Source organism: Neopelma chrysocephalum, unplaced genomic scaffold, assembly GCF_003984885.1.
Source record: "Neopelma chrysocephalum unplaced genomic scaffold, ASM398488v2 Primary Assembly neopelma1_26, whole genome shotgun sequence".
Lineage (NCBI taxonomy): Eukaryota > Metazoa > Chordata > Aves > Passeriformes > Pipridae > Neopelma > Neopelma chrysocephalum.
In genome coordinates, this window is record NW_020897695.1 from 26,153,608 (window position 1) to 26,177,988 (window position 24,381).

The following is a 24,381-nucleotide window of genomic DNA, read 5'->3' on the forward strand; positions in this document are numbered from 1 at the left end:
GAGAGGGTGATTCTACCACTTCCCTGAGCAGCCTGTTCCAATGCCTGACCATCCTTTCAGTGAAAAAATTTTTCCTAAGATCAAACTAAATCTCCCCTGATGCAACTTGACATCCTTTCCCCTTGTCCTATCCCTTGTTATTTGGGAGAAGAAACCGACCCTCACCTGGCTGTAAGCTTCTTTCAGGTAGTTGTAATAAGGTCCCCACCTTCAGTCTCTTTTTCTCCATGCTAAATATCCCCAGTTCCCTTAGCCACTCCTCATCAGACTTGTGCTCCAGATCCTTCACGAGCTACATTGCCCTTTTCTGGACACTCTTCAGCATTTCAATGACCGTCTTGTAGTGAGGGGTCCAAAATGTCCTGCTCAAGGTTGCTCCAGGGTGGTTGTAGCCCGAGGTGCCTGAGGCATGGTGCAGTTGCAATCTGCCCCTCTCCAGCACAGGCAGCATTTCTGCTGTTTGCTTTTTGAAAGCAGCAGCTGTTTCTGTGTTGCTGCTCCTGCATCACAACAAAGCACTGTGGCCAGGGCTGCTCTTTGAACATCGTGCATTTTCAAATGGCAGCTGCTACATCCCAGCTACAGAGTGCTTGGGTTGTCTTCGCACCAACACACTAGCCATGGACATGGGGGAAGGTTACATGGTGTGGTATGTGGAGAGTTAGTAGTTCAGCCGAGAGGGACGTGGCAAAGAGGCATGTGAAATCTATTAACTCTGGGGAAGCAGAGAGCAGCTGAAGACTGCAGGCAGTACCGTAATGAGGTAAATGATATAAGCTGGAGATAAAACTGGAATTACTCACGGACTTATTCCTCAGCACTTCCACTGCGGCTGTTAGTGCCTTAGCCTCACAGATGTCAAATGCAGGCAATTAGAAGTTATGTAAGGCCACAGCTGAAATTAACCCCCTGTGCAGCAGTCTGCACCCACTGGCAGGCAGATGAGCAGAACCACCCTCCTGTAATGAAGCAAACAAGGGGCCTCCGCTCAGTGGCCTGTGCAAGTTACAAGGACAGCAGGTGTTGGGTGCATACAGCCCCGGGCATGTGCTGTAGAGGACAATTTCTAATCCAATGAACTGCTGTTTTGCCACTCTCCTTCCCCTTATAGACTGAGAACCCTCTCATGTAAGGACACAGTGTCCAGCCTTTGTTCAACACACCAGACTTCTCCTCCTTCTCCTGTCCTTAAAATAATCCCAGAGTTGTAACATGCAGGCATCTGTGTAGTGGTGTTTTATACATGTTGGTGGGTAGGGCGTGGAGCAGTGGAGGGTGTTCCATATTCCCCCCGAAAAATACAGTTTGTGCAGACAGCCTTCTGTCTTTGTTTCAGACTGCAAGTGTACAACCTTACAGAATAACACCAGCATCACAAAATTGCAGCATTAAATCCAATGCACATCTCTGGGCCATCCAGAACAGTTAGAGTTTGTACCATGAGTGGTGACAATGCCTGATCAATACCTTTTCTTGCTGGATGGGTATGTTCAGATGAAATGCAAGCCAAGCATATCTTCTGCAGTGAAAGATGCACAACTTTTAGACTTCTTTTCCATCCCATAGCCCACCTGGCGCCTGCTTTCACCCCCTTAGCTTCCTTATGAATTTTAAAAAAGAAGAGAGATTTAAAGTGCAATGCAAAAACAAAGCGCCAAAAAGTGGCTTGGGTTACTGACAGGAGGAGCCGTCTGTGGGTGAAGATGTGTTTTGTGCAAGGAAAACGAAACGCCTTTTTGACCGGTGAGGGAAAAGTGATTATCAGTGAAGCAGATGGATGCTGGAAGACTCAGCTCTTGCTCTGAGGTAGGCTCTGAGGTGACACTGCTTCCTCGGGCAGCCTCCACCCAGAGGGAGAATCAAGGAGGATGCCGGCTGATGGCTGCACCCTATGGACTCGGCGTAGGGCTGCTGTGCATGTGGGTCCTGTGGTGGGGCTCCCCCTGGGTCTAAGAGGCTGGCTGAGAACTTGGAACCAAGGATAGAAAGTAAAAAAGCAGATAAATCAATTGGAGCATTCTTCGTTTGGCATTCAGTGTCAAGGAAAATAAAGTTTTTCTGTGGGTTGCAGCTATAAGATTAGGAGAGACGAAGTTGAATTATTAAAACATTTATTCACCCAAGTACATGTTGAGGTCTCTGAGGACCAAGTGCATTCACTTAATTAAAACAGAGAACTTCCCAAGCACCATTTATATTGGCACTAAGTGACATATTTAATACTTATGTCCTGAAAGGGTCATACATACCCATTTTGGTAGATCTGAAAAGATAAAAAGCTTTTCTGACTTCTTGCTGTACTCCCTGCCCAAAAAAGCACCAGCACTTCATCTGAAGGCAGCATGATGAGGAGGAGGCTGCTGCCTACAGGCTTTGCTGCTTACAGTTGATCAATAGCAATGGTAGGTTGTGCTTCAGCAAGAACAGCTTGCCTGTTGTGAAAGAGCAACAACATCCAAAGTCTGACAGACAAGGCCAGAAAACAATCTTGGGGACTTAATGATGTTGGTCTCCCTCAGAGCAGGGAAGGGAAGGAGGACTCAGTCCTTCTGATAGTCCCTGGCCACGGACTCATAATTAACATCATGAGTTACGATTAACATCAGTAGACAGTCGTCACTGTGATTTGCTTTATCAAGGCTTCCCATGGCAGATGTAGAAGGGACAGAGGAGAAACATCTGCACTGCTCATGTCCCGCAGCAGACTTAGAGAAGGATGGGTGTTCTGTCATTGCCTATTAAACCTGCATGACTTTGCAATACAGTTACTGTCTGCCAGCTCTGGGAAGAGTATGGCTCAGGAGGAGAAGATCTGGCTCAGGAAGAGAGCAGTCATGACTCAGGAGGAAGGTCTGGCTCTATTCTGCCTTCCAGTCTCCTGGTGAGACACGCTGACTCATGGAGGACAGCTCAGTGGAATAGGATAGCTTATAGCACCCTGTGGACACAGCTGTCCATCCCACAGGTAGGGCAACAAAATGCACTTTTACCTCTGGTGTTACAGTTTAGCATCTGCTTGACCTTTAAAATGCCTCTAAACCTCCCCAATGGCTAAATCAGTCCAGCTTCATCTTGGGATGGAGATCTTTATAAGTCCCATACATGCTTATGTCTACCAGATGTGGCTCCTTGTCTTGCCAGGAAACAGAATTAGGATGGAGGATGGAAAGAAAAGAGAATTAATCACGCAGGAAATATCCTCTGCCCAGGGAGTTTTTCTCACTGGGTAACAGCATAGGCTCTGTGGGCATGAGAGTTGCAGGGGGAGAGAACTCCAGGGGGTTTAAAGCACCCGTGCAAGTCAGCAATGTACAGTAATGCAAACACATCAAACCTGTCCTCTGCTCAGTGCACACTACAGAATCTGTTTCAAAATCAGGCCCCACCTCTCCAAGTAAATGATCTTTGTGCTCTGGGGTTGGGGTCTATGCACAACCCCATCCTCCCCTGGGATCAGGTCATGGACCATCTCTGCTCCCCTCCAGCAAAACAAGAAAGTCACAAAGAATGAGAAGAGCAGAAGGGATAATTGGCTGTATCAGAAACAGAGGTTGTGCAAAAGAGGGCTTGGCTTTTAGCTCACCTCTGTTTCTCCACATTTCTAGCAATCCTGTGTTCCGAGTGCCTGGCATCCTCCTCAAACCTTGTTCCCGTATAAAATCTCAAGTGGCTCAAAAACTCCATGACATATATATTAAAATCCACACTCTCATTAACATGAGGAAGGGAATTCTCCAGTACAGTGTCTGGTACTGGACTCGGAAGACAATACACTTCTGGCAATCATTCATCCAAAAGTTTCAGCTTTTTCAGAAACCCAAGAGTGACGACCACACCTGCTTTATGTCTCCACTGTCTTAGCCAGCATGGAATAGTTAAGGAGCTCATATGACATATGCAACAGCAATCATGCTCCTTGTGCTTATTCTTTTTGTCCACCAAATCCCTTAAAAAAAAAAAAAAGTGAGGGTGATTAAGCACAGCCTGTGAACTCTCCATCCTTGGAGATAATGGCCAGTCTTCGCGAACGAAGAGTTTGGGAAAGGTCTTTTACCTTTCCAGCCTGCGCAATGGATTTTTTAGGTGAGACACAGCGTGCGCTGAACTGAGCCCACCCTTTAATCCTAAGGTTCATCTGCCAGGGCCAAGCAAGCTTGGACAATGGCAGTGAGGTCCTCAGGATGTAGGTTTGTTTAGAGTGACCTTCTCATAGATGGATGGCCTCACAGGGCTAACGAGCTCCATCTGCCCGGGGGGACTGGGAATTGAACCTGGGTTGCAGTGGTGAGAGTCCCGCATGCTAACCACTAGGCCACCAGGGGTCCCTATCCTTGGAGTTACCCAGAAACTAACTGGACATGGTCCTGACCCTCCCTGCTTAAGCAGGGGGTTGGACAAGATGACCTCCAGAGGTCCCTTCCCACCTCAGCTATTTTGTGATGCATATATTGATGACAACAGACTTTGACTTTCTTTTCGCTTGGAGGAGAAAGATCACAGGGTACATGTGGGCCCAGGGGAGATCGAGGAAAGCACCAGGCCTAGCTCTTGGGGGCAATGACTTAACAGCTGCTGGGAATGATTCAGTTGATTTACATGGGAGCCTAGACCAGAAGCAAAGGTGAATTTCTCTGTATATGGTTATGAGCTGTATGTCACTGAGGAACAAAATTTCCCTAGAAGAAAGATGTTCCTCCCTCCACATGGGAGGACTCACACTCAGCCTACAAGAAGGCAGTGGTTTCACTTATCTATTTGTCAATGCTCTGTTACTATAGTTCATCTATCTATATATTTATCTATCTATCCATCTAATGTATATAAAATAAAGCCAGCTGATGACTCTGAGTTAAAACAACTGTGGTAGCTACTTTCCACCTATAGAAACTGAAACTTACCTAGATGGCCTACTCCTGCTGCTCCTGAGCAGGACTACCTTTCTATACTTAAAGGGGGCTTATAAGAAAGATGGGGACTGGCTTTTTAATAGGGCCTGTTGTGATAGGACAAGGGGTAATGGTTGTAAGCTAAAAGACAGTAGATTCAGACTAGATATAAAGAGGACATTTTTTACAATGAGGATGGTGAAACACCACAACAGGTTGCCCAGAGAGGTGGTGGATGCCCCATCCCTGGGAACACTCAAGGTCAGGCTGGATGGGGCTCTGAGCAGCCTGGTCATCAGAAGATGCCCCTTATAATTCCAGGGAGGTTGGAATACATGACCTTCTAACCCAACACGTTCTATGATTCTACACCTTACCTGTGTGGTTGTCCCCAAGAGCTGCCTCTGTATCTGCTGGGTTCATGTTTGGGGATCACGAGGCTTATGCTGGGCCAGCAGCTGGGATAGCAGCAGCACACCAGGATGAACAGAATCCTTTTGATAAAGCTTCGGCTGGGGAAGGAAGTATTACAACTAGTGCTGGTTTTGGAATTTTTATGTGGAGATCAGATAGGTGATGTGATTGCAAGAAGAGGCGCTGCATAAACTGTATGTTCTTTCTGCATACTTTAGATGGGGAGTGGAAAGGCTGGTAGAACAATATGCCTTTTGCAACCAAACGTGCCTGTCTCGTATTGGCCTTTTTAGCCACCAGCACGCTTGTAACAAACGTGGGTAGAGCCCTTCCCAAATCTTCATTCGCGAAGCCTAGCCATGACATGACAGGAAAGGTTGGTAGAACAATATGATAACCTAACAACTATTAATGGTGTGTGAGTAGGAAGATCTTGTTAGAAAAAAACTGCAGAAAAAAACAGCCAGCTCAACAGGAAGAGCATAGGGTATGCAGCTGCAGCATATCTGTAGGTATGTGTGCCTGCTGTAAGTGATGCTGCCTGGGGGATTAGATACTGCTGCCTCCTGTTCATCAGAGAGGGAGGAGAGTGGAGGCTGTGCTGGGTGCTGGGCTCCAAACACTTCCGAAATGACAACAGAAGGTGGTACTGGATAGGAAAAACAAGTGTATAAAACGCTTGCTTGCAGGTAGTGAGAACTTGGGAGTCTTCTCAAGCTGAATTTTCAGTTTCATGACAAGATCCACTTGCTTAACAAGACCACTATATATTTATTCTTTGGCTTGTCATCTACTGCAATGCTCACTTATAGTAAAATTAGGCAGAACTGAGAAATCTTTAGGTACAGCTCCAGGTTTGTGTGTATTTTCACACTTGCAAGACAGTCACCTATTCTGCAAGCAGTAGAGCCAAGAAGGAAACTTGAGACTTCCCACCTTTCACAGAGGATGTTACTATCTAACATCTAGAAGACTCAAGGACCCACTTCACATATGCACAAAACTCAATAGTGGAAGTATTTACATGCTTGGAGCTTTTCACATCTTGGTGCTAAGAGACACCGTTCCCTCGTCTTCCCCCCTCCCCAGCACATGCACAGGGAGAAAAGCTTGGCCACTCCCCAATGCTTTTTGCTTTTATCATGCGTTCCACTACATTCCCATCCCTGGAAACATTCGAGGTCAGGTTGGACAGGGCCCTTGACAACCTGGTCTAGCTGAAGGTGTCCCTGCTCATTGCAGGATGGAGTAGGTGACCTTCAAAGGCCCCTTCCAATCCAAACTATTCTATGATTCTATGATCCCCATCAGAGCTGTGATGTCTTCTCATTTTCATAAGAACTGCTTAGGGCAAATTGAAAAAAAAGGAAAACTGCTGGTCTTTAAATCAAAATGATGGCCCTTCCCAGTTCTTAAATAACCATCAGATCCTATGAGCCACCTTCCCTGGCCAGCAGTGATATTCCATGCTCAGAAAGCTTAATGAAGCAAGGTGCACTGTATGCCCCTCCTGTGCTCATTTCCACGCCTGGTACCTTCAGAAACCAGCACTGCCCAGTAAGTTCAATACCCTCACTGGGAGTCTGGTCTTTGCTTCAGTTGTGAGAGAGCCCTTGCTGGCAGCAGGTCCTTGTTAGCTACCTAATGCACAGAAGTAGGTCAGAAAGGTAGGATAAAACAACCAGGTCACTTAATAAAGAGTTAAGGCCATTTCAGAAATCACATTTGTTGCTTTTCCAAGGATGCTCCTGCATCTTCAAAGAAGTGTAAGTTAGTGGGAGTGAGTAACAATTTTACACATCCAAAGACTTCTTAGTGGCAGGTTAGCCAGGGCATTTAACTTATTATCTACTAAATTTTCCATTTCTCTCTCCTGCCTCTGCAGAGATGCTGGTGACCAGTGTACTAGATACAGCCACTTGAACGAGCAGGAGTCTAATTCCAGGCAGAAGGCAGGCTCCCTGCCTTCTGGGCTGCTCTGGCAGTGAGCAATGGGTTGGTGTCTCTCAACTTTCCCTGTGCTCAGTCACCCCATTCCAAGGACTGGAGAGCATGGGTTGTTAGGGATACCTGAGTGGAGTTGTTGTCTGTGTCAACAGTTGTTGGAGTGTCAACAGGCTGCTTGGCTTTAATCCTGGCAGCATGCTGTCTGTTCCTGGGGCCATGGTGTGCCATATAAACTGCAGGTTTCTCTAACTCCTAAACAGGTAGAGGAGCCATCACTGGCATCAGATCCCTAGAAAGGTGCAGTTCTGTCTGGTGGATAGGCCTCACTTGGTGTTTGCACAGGGTACAGATGATACCAGGCCTAGTGGAGTGCTGATCATTTTTACAACTCCTGCCCAGACACCCTCCACCAAGTTAAACCAAAACCATCAGCCATAAAATAAACCTGGGAAGAAGATAGAGCCCTTCTCACCAAAATGCTTGTCCGTATGGAATCCCTCTATGAGCATCATGAGTCAGCTGCCATGCCAGGAATGCAGCACCCAACAAGAAGCTTGAACCAAGGCAGAGCACTGCTGAGCCAACAGTAGCCTGCCCAGTTCTGCTCACTGGCTGTGTTTACATTCAGAGCCTGAATGCTGCCACAGAGTTGCGTGACTGGCAAAGATCATCGGTCAGAACAAAGTCTCTGCTGGAATTTGTGCTGTCAAGTCATTTACAGCATCACAGTGACCTGAAAAACTGATGTTATTTCAAATTATTTCAAGAGGAGTTTCAAGAAAACACAAAACATACTCCACAACCCCTGACATTTTAATATTTAATTGCAAGGAGTCATCCTCAGACAGCTGGGGAGGCTGCATTTAGGTTGCTGATAAAAAAAGTATTTTAACTTCCCATTTTACAAGCATTAGTCTTTTTCTTCTGTTATACAATAAAACTTACTTAGAGACATCCTGCTGGTTTTCACGGAGAGCTACAGCAGGCAGGGCACTGTAGCCTTTAGCTATGTGGTACCTGTGTAAATGTCCAGGAAGTTCAACATTTTCCCACAAAACCCACTATTTTAATCTGTGGATGCTGACCTTGCATTCTGAAGTGGAAAAGCAGTATTAATCTGAAAACATTATTGTATTTTCTTAGTTTCCCTTTTATTGTCATTATGAAGCTTTGAAAACCAGGCTATTATTTGCAAAGCAGCTGAGATTCTATTGAAAGATTGTTTTACTGCTAAGTGAAGTATTTCACTCTCACAACTGAAGCAAAGACCAGACTCCCAGTGAGGCTATTTACTGCAAAATGAAGTATTTCTGACCAGAAAGCGCTTCCTTTTAACCATGACATACAAACTAATAAGTCTTCTTTAGCAAACATATTTTTAAAAGGATTTGACTCTCTGTTGCTAACAATTGAGAATAAACCATGATTCTAGCCTCAGAAATTCAAAACCAGAGCAACAACTCTTATGGTAATTTCAGAGGCCAGTCAAAGACACCTGAGAAAATGTCAGGATGTAAGAGTTCATATACCAAAGAAAAGGAAATCTTCAGAGCCAGTGTTTCTCTTCTGTGCCTCAGCTACCTGCCTGAATCTACAAATTTGCACTAGCTTTTGATGTTTTTCCTTATTTTCATGCAGAATAAAGGAAAGATTACAGAAAAGTGCCTTATGTTTGATGGAAGTAAATGAACACGAAAGGGAAACAAAGTGTACAAAATGAACCTTTATTAAATGAAAGAAAATCTGTTTTGTGGGTCAAATATGAAATAGAATATACAAAAACTTTACATCAGATCTCTTGTCAAAGAAATTAAATTCTATCTAGAATGAAGTAGCACTCATTCTTTCCAAGACAACACAAATGGGTGAATGTGCATCTTATGGCAGAACAGGACCACATACTATGCTGTGCTATATTTCTGGTTACAGACAAGAAAAGTTAAAAATCTAAATGATGTCCCTAAAGAACCCAACTATTCAACAAAGTAACCTAAAACCATGAATGTTGATTATTATGTATCCTCTTAGAAGCAAATGACAGGTGGATCAAGTGCAGAGTTTACAAAGCTTGCATATCATGTTCTCTGTTTCTATACAAATATAAATAGTTCTTTTTTATTTCAAAAATCCTTTTATATTTGATAGCTTTATTTGTGGAAAAGGATGACCAGTTTGTCAGGTTCCTGCTGTACTACCCAGACAATTCCATCTCCTTTCTCTCCTCCTTTTTTTGAAGACTGTAACCCATAAACAACAGCCTGAATTATTTTTAGAAATTTGATGTGTTTTCAATCAATCTTTGTTATCGCTGTCCTGTACATGAAGGTTCTACAGATCTCCTAACATGTCTTTGGCATAGCACACCATGTCCCATTTAATACTTTTTTTTGTTTAAAAAAGTATATTTTCCTTTAGTAAAACAACTTAAAAGCATCTATTTCCGATTTTGTAAAATAATGTGTCACCTCTTGTGTTGCTTTGCAAAATATACACACACATTTTGGAAAAACATTGAGTACTGACATAAGGTACTCTTCTGAAGTCTGATCTGTTTATGAGAAGTAAAATATAATTACAAACTCCATCTTCTGCATGAACCTCACATGAAGTCATTCAATTCAGCTTCAAGTGCTGCTGCCATTTCATCCGCTTCAGAGCTGCTTCCTTCCTCATCTTCATTGCTGGATTCTTTACTGGAGTCACTGGCAGCATCATCATCATCTAGTTTGCGCTTGTGACCCCTGGAAGGGCAGACAGAGATAATGTCCATGAATGGAGGTACCTCAGTGTTTACTGAGAGATTCATATTCAACATGAGAAAAAAATGGGGCTAAGGGACTCAACTTTTTTTCAGGCCTAGACAGAAAGTACAGCACTTGCTTTTAAATTAACAAACAGCAGTCAGTTCACAAAATTCATTTTTTAATTCCTGTTGTTATTGTCAGCTGTAAGTGTAAAGAACAAAGTACTGTTAATTTTGTTTCTTCCATCCTTCTGAACAAGGAATGAAAACAAAGTATAAGACTATTCGAAAATAATGAGTAGATTTACTTTCCTGTTGCATCTCAAAACAAAGAAGAAAGCCATTATGTGAATGTGATATTGTCAAAATACATTATATGTTGTTATATAGTTTTGAAATATTCAAGTTTCTGCTTTTTTTTAAAAAATAAAACCTTAACTGATTAACCAAATCTCACTGCACCAGCATCCACACTTTCATGCTTCCAAACTTTGGGGGGTCTCATGGTTTCCTTTTGTGTCTCTTTGGATTAGTACTGCCAGACTGAACAACACATTTCTTCACATCTCCGGAGAATGAATCTGTTTAAACAAGAAGCTGATGTGCACCATACCCTGCTGAAAGAATCATGTTCCTGGCTCTGAAAGATCTCAAAGGAAAATCTAATGCTTCAACTGGGACATAGTCATAAGCAAAAGAATTTGGATTCCTGGAATCCTAAAATCTCTTTTCCTTGCCAAATGGAATTTTATATCAGACATGTATTTCTGAGACAAAAATAAAGTTGAGATTTTGCATTGCACAGAATTCAAAATGAGCTGTAGAAACATGATCAAAACCCTTCCTGATCATTTGATCAAATTTCAAGCAGAAAAATACATGCAAAGGGGATATCTCTTAAATAACTGTCCTTTTTGTTGCTGGGTGGGGTTTCATTAAGAAGAGAGTGAACCCACTTGCAATAATAAAAAACTAATAAAATTATCTTCTATCTTTTAGCAAAAAGCAGTAATTTAACAATAGCTAAATTACTTTATTTCTGAGAGCACAGAGAAACAGCATACAGCAAGAAAGATCTTTGATAAATACTGACATGAACTATGCATATCCAAAAGAAATAAACACAAAGATTAACAGTCAAACTTGTGAGTTTGTAAGCAATGTTGAAATACAAAGCCATTTTTATTTATACAGGCATTCCTACTGCTGTTTCCCAAGAAACAGGAATGCTCACTACCCCAGACTACTTAATTTGTAGGCTGGTTGAGCGACACCTGACCTCCCCTTTCTCCGCTTTTCAAGGAGATGGACAAGAGATCAGGAGGGGAGACCAAATCAAAATGGGAAGTGATTTTCTTTTCTGGTGCACCTGTGGGACAAAAAGATAAACTGATGCTGCTTTACAGTGTTTCCTCACAGTGATGTTAGGTGGATTTTGCTGTTTAGTGCAGGGTGGTAGGAGTGATGTTCCTGGGAGGTAAGGCTGAAGCCCTGTGATTCAATCTGGGCTCTAAATCCCTAACAAGGAAAAATGGGATGAAGTGAAAGCCTTTCTTGAATACTTTGCTACTGAAACTCAAATGTGGTGTGCTGAGGGAGTTTCAGGGCACTAAATGCAGCCTAATTCACAATAAAAAGCAGTTTCTCAGGTATAACACTGATTATTTCCATGCAGCCTCTATTAGCATGCAGTTTGGACAAGGAAGCTCCCATACTTAAAATGCTCAGTTGGAAGAAATCTTAGTACATTTTCATTAAAAGCTATACAAATGTATGGAACTTGAGTTTCACTTGCTGGTTTCATGATGATTTCAGCCTTCAGAGCTAAAGCACTATTTTAGGCATTAATGATACCATTAGCCAGAGAAAAGCTAATTGGGAATTAAAGAAACCTAAAGGAGTCTTACTCAGCAGAAGAAGAAACGATTTGTGCATATTTAACAACTAGTGGATAAGAAGTATATGTATATAATTCTCGGTGCTGACTGAGAAATGAAGATAAATAAAGTCATGGGATCTACAGCACAATGGCCACAGCTGAAAACATTTGTATTCATCTGTTTGTAAGACTGCATCTACGGAAACTGAAAAATAAAATTACAGTCTGACAGCTATCAGTTACACATATGAAACATGTCCACTGCAGATGCTGTATAAAAGAACGTGTCAGGACAAGCAGGTTTTTAGAGTCATTCCAGATACTGTAAGTTTACCAAGAGATAAACCAATAGCACAGAGCCCCTAGAAAAAAAAAGGGTCTATGAAGAAATAATATCTCACTGAAATAATATCTCACTGCCAGCTGATTATGTCTTGAAAGTGTAGAACAGTTAATTTACTAAGTAATTATGGTAAAGACTAGCAAATTAGTAATTTATGCAACAAAGCCACTTTTTAATTTAAATGTACTTCATAGCAACTAGATTTCAGTGAGGACAATCAACAAAACACAGGGATCTGAAATACCCAGTGTAACTAGTTAATTAAAAAATGGAGTTCCAGTCTACAAAAAGACTTTCCAGAAAACTTGAAGGGATGGTTCTTACATATTTCCATCCCTCATTCAGTTGTATTAAACAGTATCTTTGGAAATGCAAAAGACTGAACATCATCTATATGGTTGGTTCTTGTTATTTCAGCAAGGGTAGAATGACAGCTTTATTCAATCTAGACATAAAAACTTACTCACAGGGAGGAAAAAGCCATGAAACAAAAAAAGAAAATGCAGCCAAATATTAGTCCTCTGCTAGAAACACCCCCAAAACCTCTCCTGAATGTATTGTTTTTACTATGATATAAACACCTTTCAGTATTTGTGTACTGTAAACTGCAGCTTCACAGTTATTAAGTAAGTATCATGAAATCAAATGCAAAGCTAACTGTAATAGAAGTATGAAGGAAGAGCATCAGTAACACAGAGCTGCATTTTTTTTTTACAAATTCAGAAACAATTCTCCATTAATAAGTTCTACCTTCAGAGGAAAAGCAGTATATCCCCATGGCAGCATATCTATTAACATAACAATTTGAAATATAACATTTTAATTATATGTTTAATTATATTTTTCTCATTTTTTGTGCCCACTGCTTGTCATTTCCAGTTTCAGAGCCACAGTACACAGCACTTCCGAGTGGAAAAGTTAAGCACATACAGGATTCCTTCTTACTATTTAGACAAAATGTTTCAGTAGTATGCTGCAGGTTTCCATTAACCTGATTTGCATTTTTAAAAGGAATTTCGCTTGACTGCTATTAAAACCCAAACGTAACCATAATAACTTCATATAACTTTTATAATATTTAACTTCACATATGAACAATTGCCAAAAGACTGAATGTAGAGCTTTAAATATCTGACAATTCTGTGGAAAAACTTCCGCAATTCACATTTCCTTTCCCTTTGCATTAGTATTTTTCTTTTATAATGCCCACTACTAGGAGGCCCACCAATTCATGTGCTGGAGAAATCTTTTAAAAAGAGATTTACATTTAACCCCCCCCCCGCCCACATATTTAAACTAATTATCAAGAGATTTAAATCAACTATAATTCACAATGATATTAAAAATGAAAAAAATATTTGTAATTATATATGTATAAAAGTGGTTTTAGGAAAATTTAATCTATAGAATGCTAATGAAAAATACACCTAGTGGTATTCCAAATGAAGAGAAAGAATTACAAAATTGCAATAGCACATGGTTTATGCATATAAAAATATCACATGAAAAGTTACTGAAAATAAAAATATATTCAGTTCTTGATCTCTTAAAATGATCCCTAAAATACAGTTGCAATATACAACTACAGGTCAAATGAAAACTTCATTCTTATAATTTCAATTTAAATTTAGTTCACTGAAAGAGCCATAGGGAACAAAGCAGTGAAAAAATGTTCAGCACCTGTTGCTTCTACAGTCTTAAGGCCTTAATTTATAGTTTGCTGGAAATAAATAATATTTGAAAAAACACTTTTCTTCTACTAACTGAAAAGCAGATTGCGTCTGGTTTGTTCTGCACCCTAACGGCACTCCTTTAAGAAACACAGTGCTACAATAAAATAGAAACATCTAAACTAGCAGAGGAACTCAAAGGGCAACATAACCCTAGTTTATAACAAAGCAAATAAAAAACTTTTCCAAAGCTCATTTTAAACTTGCAAAAGAAAACTATAGCAAATATTTAAAAAATTGTTCACATATCTTTTAAACTCCAAATATCCACAATCCCCATCTCTTTCTGTAAGATGTAAACTAAATTATTGCAAATTGACCTGATTTTTTCAATAACTCCTAAAAGAGGTACAGTAACAAAGTAGAGCCTGCAGACTAAATGTGTTTAGTCTTTTACAAGCAATCAGCTTACAGCACTGACATTATAAATCAGGACTTAAATTTGCTACCAAATACAGCCAAATTGCTGTCTAATTGGAACACTCACAGCAGCCATAAGCAGTTTGAAAGGCAAGAATTTGAAAAGGGCATTTGGAAACAGCATGCTGCCTTCCAACAGCATTACAGCCCTGCAAGACAACCTACACTGCCACAGGCACACCTCTGAAGTTCAACGTGGAAAGTGTCCTGTTTCCACACACACCTAGACCACAGCTTTCTGTAACTCCTTCCATAATGAAAAGAAGGTGAAGTGGCATTCAGTAATGCAACTGGAAGTTGACTCCCTTTCATAGTAATTTGACTATGGGAATGACTTATTTAGATAAACTAGTTCTGTGGCAATATCCTTCAGTTATGAAGAATTAGGGCTGGTTATCCAGGAAAACTGTTCTTCAACCAATTTTGAAGATGCCAGTCCAGTACTTGGCTAACAAGGTTAAAGTTCTTGAGATCTGAGAACACATAGACTGAAAATCAAAGTTGTGACCATTAATACGTTACATGGGACAGAGAAGATGGTTAAATTTTCAGGGAGATGTTCTAAGTTTTGCAGTTATATTTTCTTAATATGAGATACATGGCAATATCTTTAAGATCCCTTCCAAGCCAAGTCATTCTATTTTCTTTTCTATACACTTGACATGAGAGTGAGCAATTGTCCATAGCATGCCTGTAACTCAGGTGTCTGCCCTCAGGCAATTTCTCTCATTCATCTGTGCAGGAACACGGAATTTTCTGTCCCGGTGCTCTTCCCTGGCACAGCACAGCACGCTGCCAAGCATGCTTGTTTTAAGAGCAACAAATAGCACTAGCCCCACACTGGCAAGCTGGAGTGTGTGTTTTCACTTTTCGCAAACAGGATAATATTTAGTGTCGCAGGAACAAATGCCAGACACCTCATGTATTTCCTCAAGAACTCATCCAATGCTGTCTGCAGGATTACAAGATGATCCAGAAATCTAATATGCAGAGAAATGCACTGAGAACGTTTCTTGCACAGCACTGGGGTGCAGAGAGAGTCCCTGCAGTTGGAGGAACAGCACGCTTTTAATGCTGCTCACAAAAGCGTGTTCACAGGCACCCACCAATTCCAACTGACAGCTCCAAAGCGTATTTTAACTAACACAACAGTAAAGTGAGATCTAATTAAATTCTGTACAGCTTCAGTGCCTTTCTGCTTTAAAATCAAGCACACCTGTGCACAATTCTAATGGTGAGAAACTCTTTTGGAAACTGAAAACCATCTTAACAATGGCTTTATAGTTGGTTCTCTGAAGTAAACACTCAATGTATATCTAAATGGAAAGAGAGTTTTTAGCATCAGTAAGTCACAGAAAATTTAAAATAAATACAGAAATTACTACAATGTGTCAACAACGATATTTTGCAAATTTTGCTAAAATTGTCCATTTGACAAGCCTGTGTTTCCCTGATATTTATATCAAGGGGAAAGTTTAATAACCAGAAAACCACTCCAATGGTGGTTTCTTAACAATGTTTTCTTAATGTTTCCTCAAGAATGGTGATTTCTTAGCAACTAAACATTTGATTGGGATATTTCAAAAACAAACAGTGTAGCAATAAAACTTTAAAAGGAAAGGCTGTGCACTGATGTTCCCTGCACTGAACTAATTTAGATACAGATATTAATTAAATTGGGTAATGGAAAACTGAAAAGTTGAACATACAATTTTGCTTCTGAAAGATAAATAAACTGTGCTTTTAAAATATTACTTGCTATTTTATTAACTTCAAGTTGTTTAAAAATAATCCACATAGCTGTTATAAGAAGATATTTATGACACACAACATTGATTATTTCTTCAAAAGTCAACTGTGACAGTGGCAGTTTTATATCAGAGAACAAATATTCCTGTCACTAAAGTGTAGAAGACAACAGAAAATGAAATATCCTTTTGACTATGTGGAATGCCAGATTATTACCTGACACTTCCATAATGGAAAAGGCACAGATGCACTCTGGCATATCACTTCTTAATCCTATCTTAAAGCTAAACCAGGCCGTTGTTGTTTGCACCAAATTCTCTTTCCAGCTTCTTCTAGTTTACAAGTATCACCCATTCTGACAACAAATGTAAGATTTATAGCTCTGTAGAGATTCTGGGTAGCTCTGGGAGGCTGTATTAGGAGATACCAAGAGAGGAGATACTTCCTTCCCAGTGCCTGGATGGGCATTGTAAAGCAACTCTACTTGGAATTGGTTTGAAAAAAGTTTTTTGAAAATGGACTAATTCTTCAAACTAATTTCTTTTGTAGGAAGTACTGAAGGAGATAGTCTCAGATAGTGATGAAGAATAATGTTCTCACTAGAGATCTGAATATGAGTAATTGTTTTAAAAAATGGTAGCATGCAATAAGAAAATAAGATGAAAAGTGGGCAAAAAATATAAGATGTATGGGCAATTTAGAAAATTCAAAACCATACATCAAAATCAGGAGTTGGAAAAGAAACAGCACCTGATTTATCTGAGAAAAGTCAAATTGCTTTCATTTTTCTCACAGGAGCACACTATATGTGGAGGTACCCCTGTGCCAATATAGTGGAGTACAACTCCAGCTGGAAGATCCAAGCACTGCAAAGTAATGCTTGGAATCCTGGTTGGATTTGCCAGCACCGCTTGAACATTGAGAACACTCTTCAAGATGCATCACTGGGCTTCTTAACAATTTAAGATGTAATTTAGCAGATAACACGCTGACTGTGCTAACCAAGGAGGTTGGAAGTGGGATTTTGTATATAGCAGTTTTTAAAAACAGATATTCATAGATTATCTTAATATATGCGTTAATATGTACGTTAAGGGCTACACTAAGTTATACTGTAAGATAAGATGATTTTGTCAAAACCTTTAACTCTGATTTTTACTAACTCTTTTATTACTTTGTCCTTCTTTCAATAAATCATTGAGATTAAACTGCAAATAGCTAAACTCCACATCCTTCTAGGATGTTCATTCACTGAGTTTGCTCACTAGAATATTAACTAAGAATATCTCTGTTTCAATATAAAATATAAAAAATAAGACAAAACAAATCACTGATTCCGTATGGATACTGGTAATAATGTCATCTCCACTGGAACACAAAAAAAACAGACTTCAAATTCCTTTAAAACTTTATCAGAAAACTTCAGCACTTCCAAGGGCAAGACATGCTATTTTGGCACTTCTTATCCCCACACCTCCTCCTTCCCCAAATTCCAAGCCCTGGCAGCTTGTATTTTTCTTTATTTATTGGTCAAAATTGTATACAATAAATCTTTTTTTTCATGCAGTAAAACACATTCGTGAAGACTTTGTTTTGGAAACACAACAGCACTGAAATACAAAGCTACAAAGAACCTAGAAAATAATTTGTCAGCATTTGGCTTCAGAAATTCAGGTGTGCTTAAAGATGTTTTAGAAAAGCTAGTAAATTACAAAATGAAATAACTTCAAGAAGTGAAGTCACTTCTTGGTAAAGAAATGTTGAAAAATTTGTTAGAAATTGGGCTAGAAACTGCTAGGTTTCCATGAGAAACAGAGGAAAGTTGTAAGAATATCTCATAGAACTATGTGACTTTTACATCAGTTTTATAAGGTTTCCATAAATGATATATACAGCGTACCAATATATAAAATACATTTAAACCAGAATACTATCCATCTTTCTTTAAACGTGCACTACCATTAAACTCCCTAAAAACTGGGTCTGCATTCATTAAATTTGGACCTCTACAATACTGGGTCACTGAGAGCCACAAATTCCATCTACATCAAACAGGCATATGCCAAACAGCCTATCTGCCAGATCAAATCACACCACTGAGAATTCACCGTACCTGTTGTTTTCACACTATGACAAACTACCCGCTGCAGCAGATCACAGCTCTTCTGCCTCACAGTCGTGATCCCCTCTACATTCTGCTCTACAGTTTTTTCTGTCAGTATTTCTGGAATAAATTTGAACTAACAAGAGGCAGTTTATCCTGATCTGTACTTTCTGATGCAATGTTGCAAATTTTTATGATGGTGCTGTCCAAAAACCAGATTCACAGTTCAGCTGCAGCCTTTCCCATACCACTAATGAATAAGACATCTGAAGGAGAAGATGCTCATTATCTATTATCAGTCCAGAGTAACAGGCACCTACTGAGCCTGTGTCCCAGTTACAGCTGGGATAGAGTTAATTTTCTTCCTAGAAGCTGTCTTGTGGGGTTGGATTTAGTATGAGAATAATGTTGATAATACACCGATTGCTTAGTTTTGCTCAGCAGTGCTTACCCTGAGCCAAGGGCTTTTCAGTTTCCTGTGCTCTGCCAGTGAGGAGCTGCACAGGAAGCTGCTGGGGAGCATGGCCAGCTGACTCAAATTGGCCAAAGGGATATCCCACACTACAGAACATCATGTCCATATATAAAACGGGAGGAGTTGGCCAGAGGGACCAATCGCTGCTGGGGGACAAGGCAGCAGGTGGTGAGAAGTTGTATTGTGCCTCTCTTGTTTACCTTAGGTTTTATTTCTCTATCCTTTTAATTACAATTATTATGATGCTGTTATTATTGTAGTATTTTATATTTCAATTATTACACTGTTTCAATTATTAAACTGTTCTTATTTCAACCCACAAGTTTATTTTTTTTTCTGGTTCTCCTCCCCACAGGGTGGGGGGAAGCAAGTGAGAGGCTGTGTAGTACTTAGATGGTATCTGGAGCTAAGCCATGACAGCCTGGTCTTATTGACGTAGTGGTACCAGCAATAGGCTCATAGAGAGTAAAATTATCAATTTACCTGGATACATGGACACACACAAGAGGACTGTGTGAAAAGGTATTTCTCTGGGCTCCAAATGATTAGAGAGCCACAGTACTTCAAACATTTAACAAAAGCTAAGACTGCAGAAAGCTGTTCTCTTTCTAGTTGCTGAGAAAGAGACAGCCACACTGATGCAGGGACAGGAGCAAGGTCTGACATGACAGGTAGGGGCCCAGATGGAAGAAAGACCAGACACTTCTCTGTGTGATTTCAGGAATAAAACTATTTTAGAGGCCCACTCCCAAGTGACTGAACACACTTCACAGTTGACCTCATTCAGACATACCCCTGCTCCTTTCCAGTCTGCACAGCTGGGCGACCCTTTGGGGTGGAGGCAGCAGTGCATGTGTGCAGCCGTGGCAGAGAGGAGAAGCCTGACCACGTATCGAGATTTTGCAGGCAGTTCTGTCCCCACAGCTAAGGTGCAGTTCACTCACCCTTGCTAACACCCAGAACACTAAAAGCCTTCTTGTATTACCATTCCAGACACAGTAGTCTGAAGCAAACAGCAACATCAGCTGAGACACATCTTATATTTCTGTTGATTGCATCTGCAAGCTCTACAGGTTCTCTGCCTAGTAGGAACATATTTTGCATGAGCATTTAACATGATCTGGTTTGTCTGATGCTTTATTTCACAGTAACTGACAAAACATATACTGTCATGCATTCAGTTTAGTTTTCCAGTAAATATTTACTGGGATAGCTAAAGACACACTCAAGTAGCACTAGTAGTTTAAGAAACAGCAAAAAGAGGCTCTGGACAGGAGACATTGCCTTCAGGAAACAGACCTCTTCTGTGCAATGTGGTGGCAATATGCTTGAGTAACATGGAAAAGGACATTTTTTCCTGTTGTGACATCTACTGTTGGGTGGGGAATTAAATCATCCATATTCCGTTTTTCATGTGCTTTGCCCATAATAATGCAGGGACAAATCTCCAAAATTGGCTTGATACAACAGTCTTCTGAAGTAAGTCTTCAGAAGTCTTGATACAACAGTCTTCTCAAGTTTCGTAAAAAAATCTGACTTTGTTTTTCCCAATGGAAAAACCTACTAGGAGTTCAAATAATTAATAAACTACTAACAAATGGAAATATCTACTCATTTTGATTCCTGGATTTTCTCCCCCTGCATTAAAAAGAAGCACTGCTGTTCTTCTACGAATGTTTTTAGCGCATGCTTCAAGCAGGCACATTAATTGTTGATATACACTGCTGTTTAGCAGCCATTACAGACTTGCAGGGGTCAAGATTAATGCACATTAGTTATTATGTGGAATTTAAAGTACTTTTAGAATTCATTAGGGAAACGAGAGCTATTTTTCTTGATCGGAACACTGCTGCCTTACAGAATTCCTGCTAATGTCCTAGCTATCAACAGTGGCATACGATGAAGGATTAAAAACCTTCACTGACAGTTGTTAATGTACTTCTTGGTTTCCTTACTCTCAAGAGATATTTAGATATCCACATATCTTACTAAGGAAAAATTTAAATTGTTTAATAGTTCATAAATTGTACTGAAGCATTCAGCCTGACTAAAGAAAAAAAAAAGATGCTGCCTAAATTACCTGAAAGACAACCCCTGGCTATTCTTTAGTCCTCAGGCCAGCTTTCTTATCAACACACAAACTGAAGCACTATGTTTACTACTTGCCTCACCCTGAACTTCTGCTTTACATCTTCCTTATCCCACTCCATTTGCCACAGATGCAAAACAGCATTAATATCTATGGACTGCTAGATTGGGGCAGTGGTGGTGGGGGTGATAAGTCCTTAAGTAGTCACACAGTGCTGGGGGAACTGTTATGTGAGTGGGAGCAGGACACTGGAAATGGGCGTTGGTAATTGCTCCCGTGCAGAAACAGAAATACATCCAAAGCAACCTGATGCTCAAGTTCCTCATGTGAATTCAGAGCCCAGAGGAAGGAACTGTCCTCTGTGTGTGTCACAAGTGCTTTGAAGTTGAAGACACCATGACACCTACTCCTCCCTTTGTGAGTGAACACTAAGAGATGAGGTTTTTCAAATTCATTCAGGTTTTTAATTCTCCCCTTATCAAGTCAATAACTCCCAACTCGATTATTATTATCCTAGTTTCTTGCAGCCTTCATTTCTTTAAACTTATATTGTACTCTAGGCATTTTTTGGATTTAGGTAATACCTGAATGAAATGCTTCATCCAATAGCACCTCTCCCAGCTGGACTACAGAAACCAGCACTGGGTAACTGCACTTCGTGTGTTGTTCTGAAAACTCTTAATCCTGTCTGTGAGATTGTTTTGAACAATCCCACAGCCAACAATCTCAAGGGGTAGCATTACACTATCAAGAGTTCTCCCTAAGTAGAAGGTCCTTATATAGGGTCAACAGCCAGTTCCCAATACGCTGGGTTAGGGTCGGGCTGGAATGTTGTCAGCACAGGCTCTCCTCCTCTTTCACCTCATGCACCTCTGCTGTAGGCTCCTAGGACTTGCTCAGGGCTATTCTTACTCCAAGGTAGTTAATCCATATGCTTTCCTCCAACTCTGACCCCAGCTTAATATTCACTTAATGGTGATATGCTAATTAATGCAAACCAAACATTTGTTCTTGATTCTGAGACAAACTCATCTTTACTGCAGAAACACAAGAAAAACAGAGCTAGATAAAAAGACAAACATGTCTAATTTCTTCTCACTAGTCCAGATCACTGTTGAGGCTTAGGGCTGGGAGCCTGGAAGGGTGCCAGGATCCTCCCTGCTGCACACAGCTTCATCTCCAAACTGAAGTGCTGTTTTCCAGTGCTTTGCACTTTCTTCTTTAGCTGGTCTCACAGTTAAACAAGAATCCCCTGCTGAAAGCACGTCTCTTCTCTGTTCTTTCTCTCTGATTATGTGAATACCTCTCATCACTTTTCAGCCCTCACTCTTCCCAAAATAATAGTAACAAATGATTTCTATAGTCAGCTTCTACAAAATCCAGCTCTCGTAGACTGGTACTTCTCGCAGATATATTATAGAAAATTATTTTCTCTCAGGGTCTAGTCACTCCATTGTCCCAGGATGGAAGCTATTAGTTAATGGCTCTGCAGTGATAAAAGGCAATGACTGCAGAAAGACTTATTTCAAATACAGTGATGCATTAGTGAGAAATCCATTTCATTACTTCACTCATAACTCTAAGTTACACAGAGATTCACTAAATCATTATACACAGCAAGATTTAGAAAGGAAAAATGCAAGAATAATGGCAATTCCTGTACATACTTTGGCATTTATTAGCACATTTAAGAAGACAAGGAAAACAAGGTAAATACTCTTATGCCTAATGACCTATATTACGGTTCTAAACCTTTGCTTCTGTATAAACTAGAAAAAACTGGCAACTTAGATTCCCAGTTCATTTTGCAGGTACCAGCACACTTCTTATGGAAAGCACAAGGGAAGCCTATTTAGTGTTAAAGTAAATTGAGAAAAATAAAGATATATTTTAGCAGCACTTTCCTAATTCTAGTAACATACAGACTTTAAATTGCCTGTGTGTCCTTCCTCTGAAGTATTAAAGCTGCTAGAACTTAAGCACCACCTAGACTTACAGGATGCTTACAATATTGAAGTAGGAACACCCATTACCAAAAAATGGTATTGATGACTTGGTATATAGAGAATTTCATTAAAAACAAACTAACACAAACTAGCTTTCAAATCTGATACTTAAAACAGTATAAGAGAACTTTATGCTATTTTTCACTTTTCTGAAGATATTTCTCTTCCTGATCTCAATTGCATAATCACTACATTAATTAAAAGGCATAACAATATTATGTGCAATCCAAGTAATAATAACTGCACACACAGACACAAGTGGAGTGAATAATATTGTATCATTGTATCTAAACAACTTCCAGGTATTTCCATAGCAGACAGTAAAAGAAGCTGAAGGCAGATGGTCATTCTAACTAGACTGTATTTCAAAGCATTTTCAAACTTCCCAACTGATGTGGCCTAACACAAACACAAGTTTTATAACCCACTACTTTGTGACAAAAGCAGTCTTGTGCAGTTTACGTCTTTTGGCAATCTGCATATTGTGGAGGGAAATGTGACGATACCATAGAATTATGTTAAACTATCTCACACAAGTTCAAAGTACCACTGTCCAGCTTTTTAGTGAATTATGAAAAAATCTTTATAGTTCTGTAAACAACTTATTCTTAATGTAAAACTTATTAGATTTAGGCGATATTTTAAGTGGAGAACACCACACTTATCCTACCAAATGCTAAAGAAACTTGGCAAAAAAGCAACATCATATCCATATGGAGAGAGACTTTGGAAAAAAATCACTTAGAAAAAGGAAAGAAGGTTAAAAAACTCAACTGCTGTTTATATTTGATATGTTTGATGTGCAAAAAACCCCCTCACATTTGGTAGATATGAATCTTACTAAGCAACCATTTATTGAAGTTGTTTAGGAACGCTGTACAAGAAAAACAGCTCAGATATTCTTTCCAAAAAGAATCATCCCAGTAGAAACCAGCAAAACCCATTCAGTCCCCCTGAACTTCAGCTATGTCACCTGCCATGTAAGATTTATGGAAAAAACCCACAGGTATTAGTGATAATACTGATGTTTACAAGGACAAGATCAGCATCACTGACCATGCAACAACAGTGAGCAGCACACTCACATGCATTCCATTCTGCTGCTGCAGCTGTGAGCCCTCAGAGAGCAAGTAAGCATTGTCCCTGCATGCTACAGAACAGAGCCAGCTCTCTTAGGATAAGTGCCACAGACATAATATGCATACCTACAACTCTGGTCATTTTAGGACTGTGGGAACAGCCCAGCTGTACATTGAAGAGCTGCCTCCAAATTAACCCAGACTCTAGTAATGCGCAATATAATGAAGTTAGTTGGTTTTTCCATTAATTCTATGCCAAGGTTTGCTTGGTTGGGCCTGAGAACTTTTAGATTGCACGTTCACTTTCTAAAGGACTTTAGGAGGATAAGTGTCTCTATTTTAGAGAAGGAAACAAAAAAAGCTGCAATGGAAACTTAGCACCCTGAAACTCTGAGCAAACATGTTCAAGCTGTGTACTTGCTCCTTGTAGGAAACACAGAGAAATACAAGACCAAGACTGAAGTCTCATGATCGAAATGTGAACCAGCACCTTGGTTAATTTTAGCTGCAGTTAATA

At 40.1% G+C, this 24,381-nt stretch overlaps 1 protein-coding gene across 1 annotated transcript in view; it reads right to left on the reverse strand.

Annotated features, from left to right (window-relative positions):
• Positions 1-8,955: 8,955 nt before the first annotated feature.
• The window catches only part of CTDP1 (CTD phosphatase subunit 1), a 97,733-nt gene continuing 82,307 nt past the window's right edge, over positions 8,956-24,381 (reverse strand). The window contains exon 13 of the mRNA XM_027675998.1: positions 8,956-9,988. Within this exon, the coding sequence (XP_027531799.1) occupies positions 9,847-9,988 (142 nt within the window). The 3' untranslated portion in view covers positions 8,956-9,846. The remainder of the gene's footprint in view (positions 9,989-24,381) is intronic.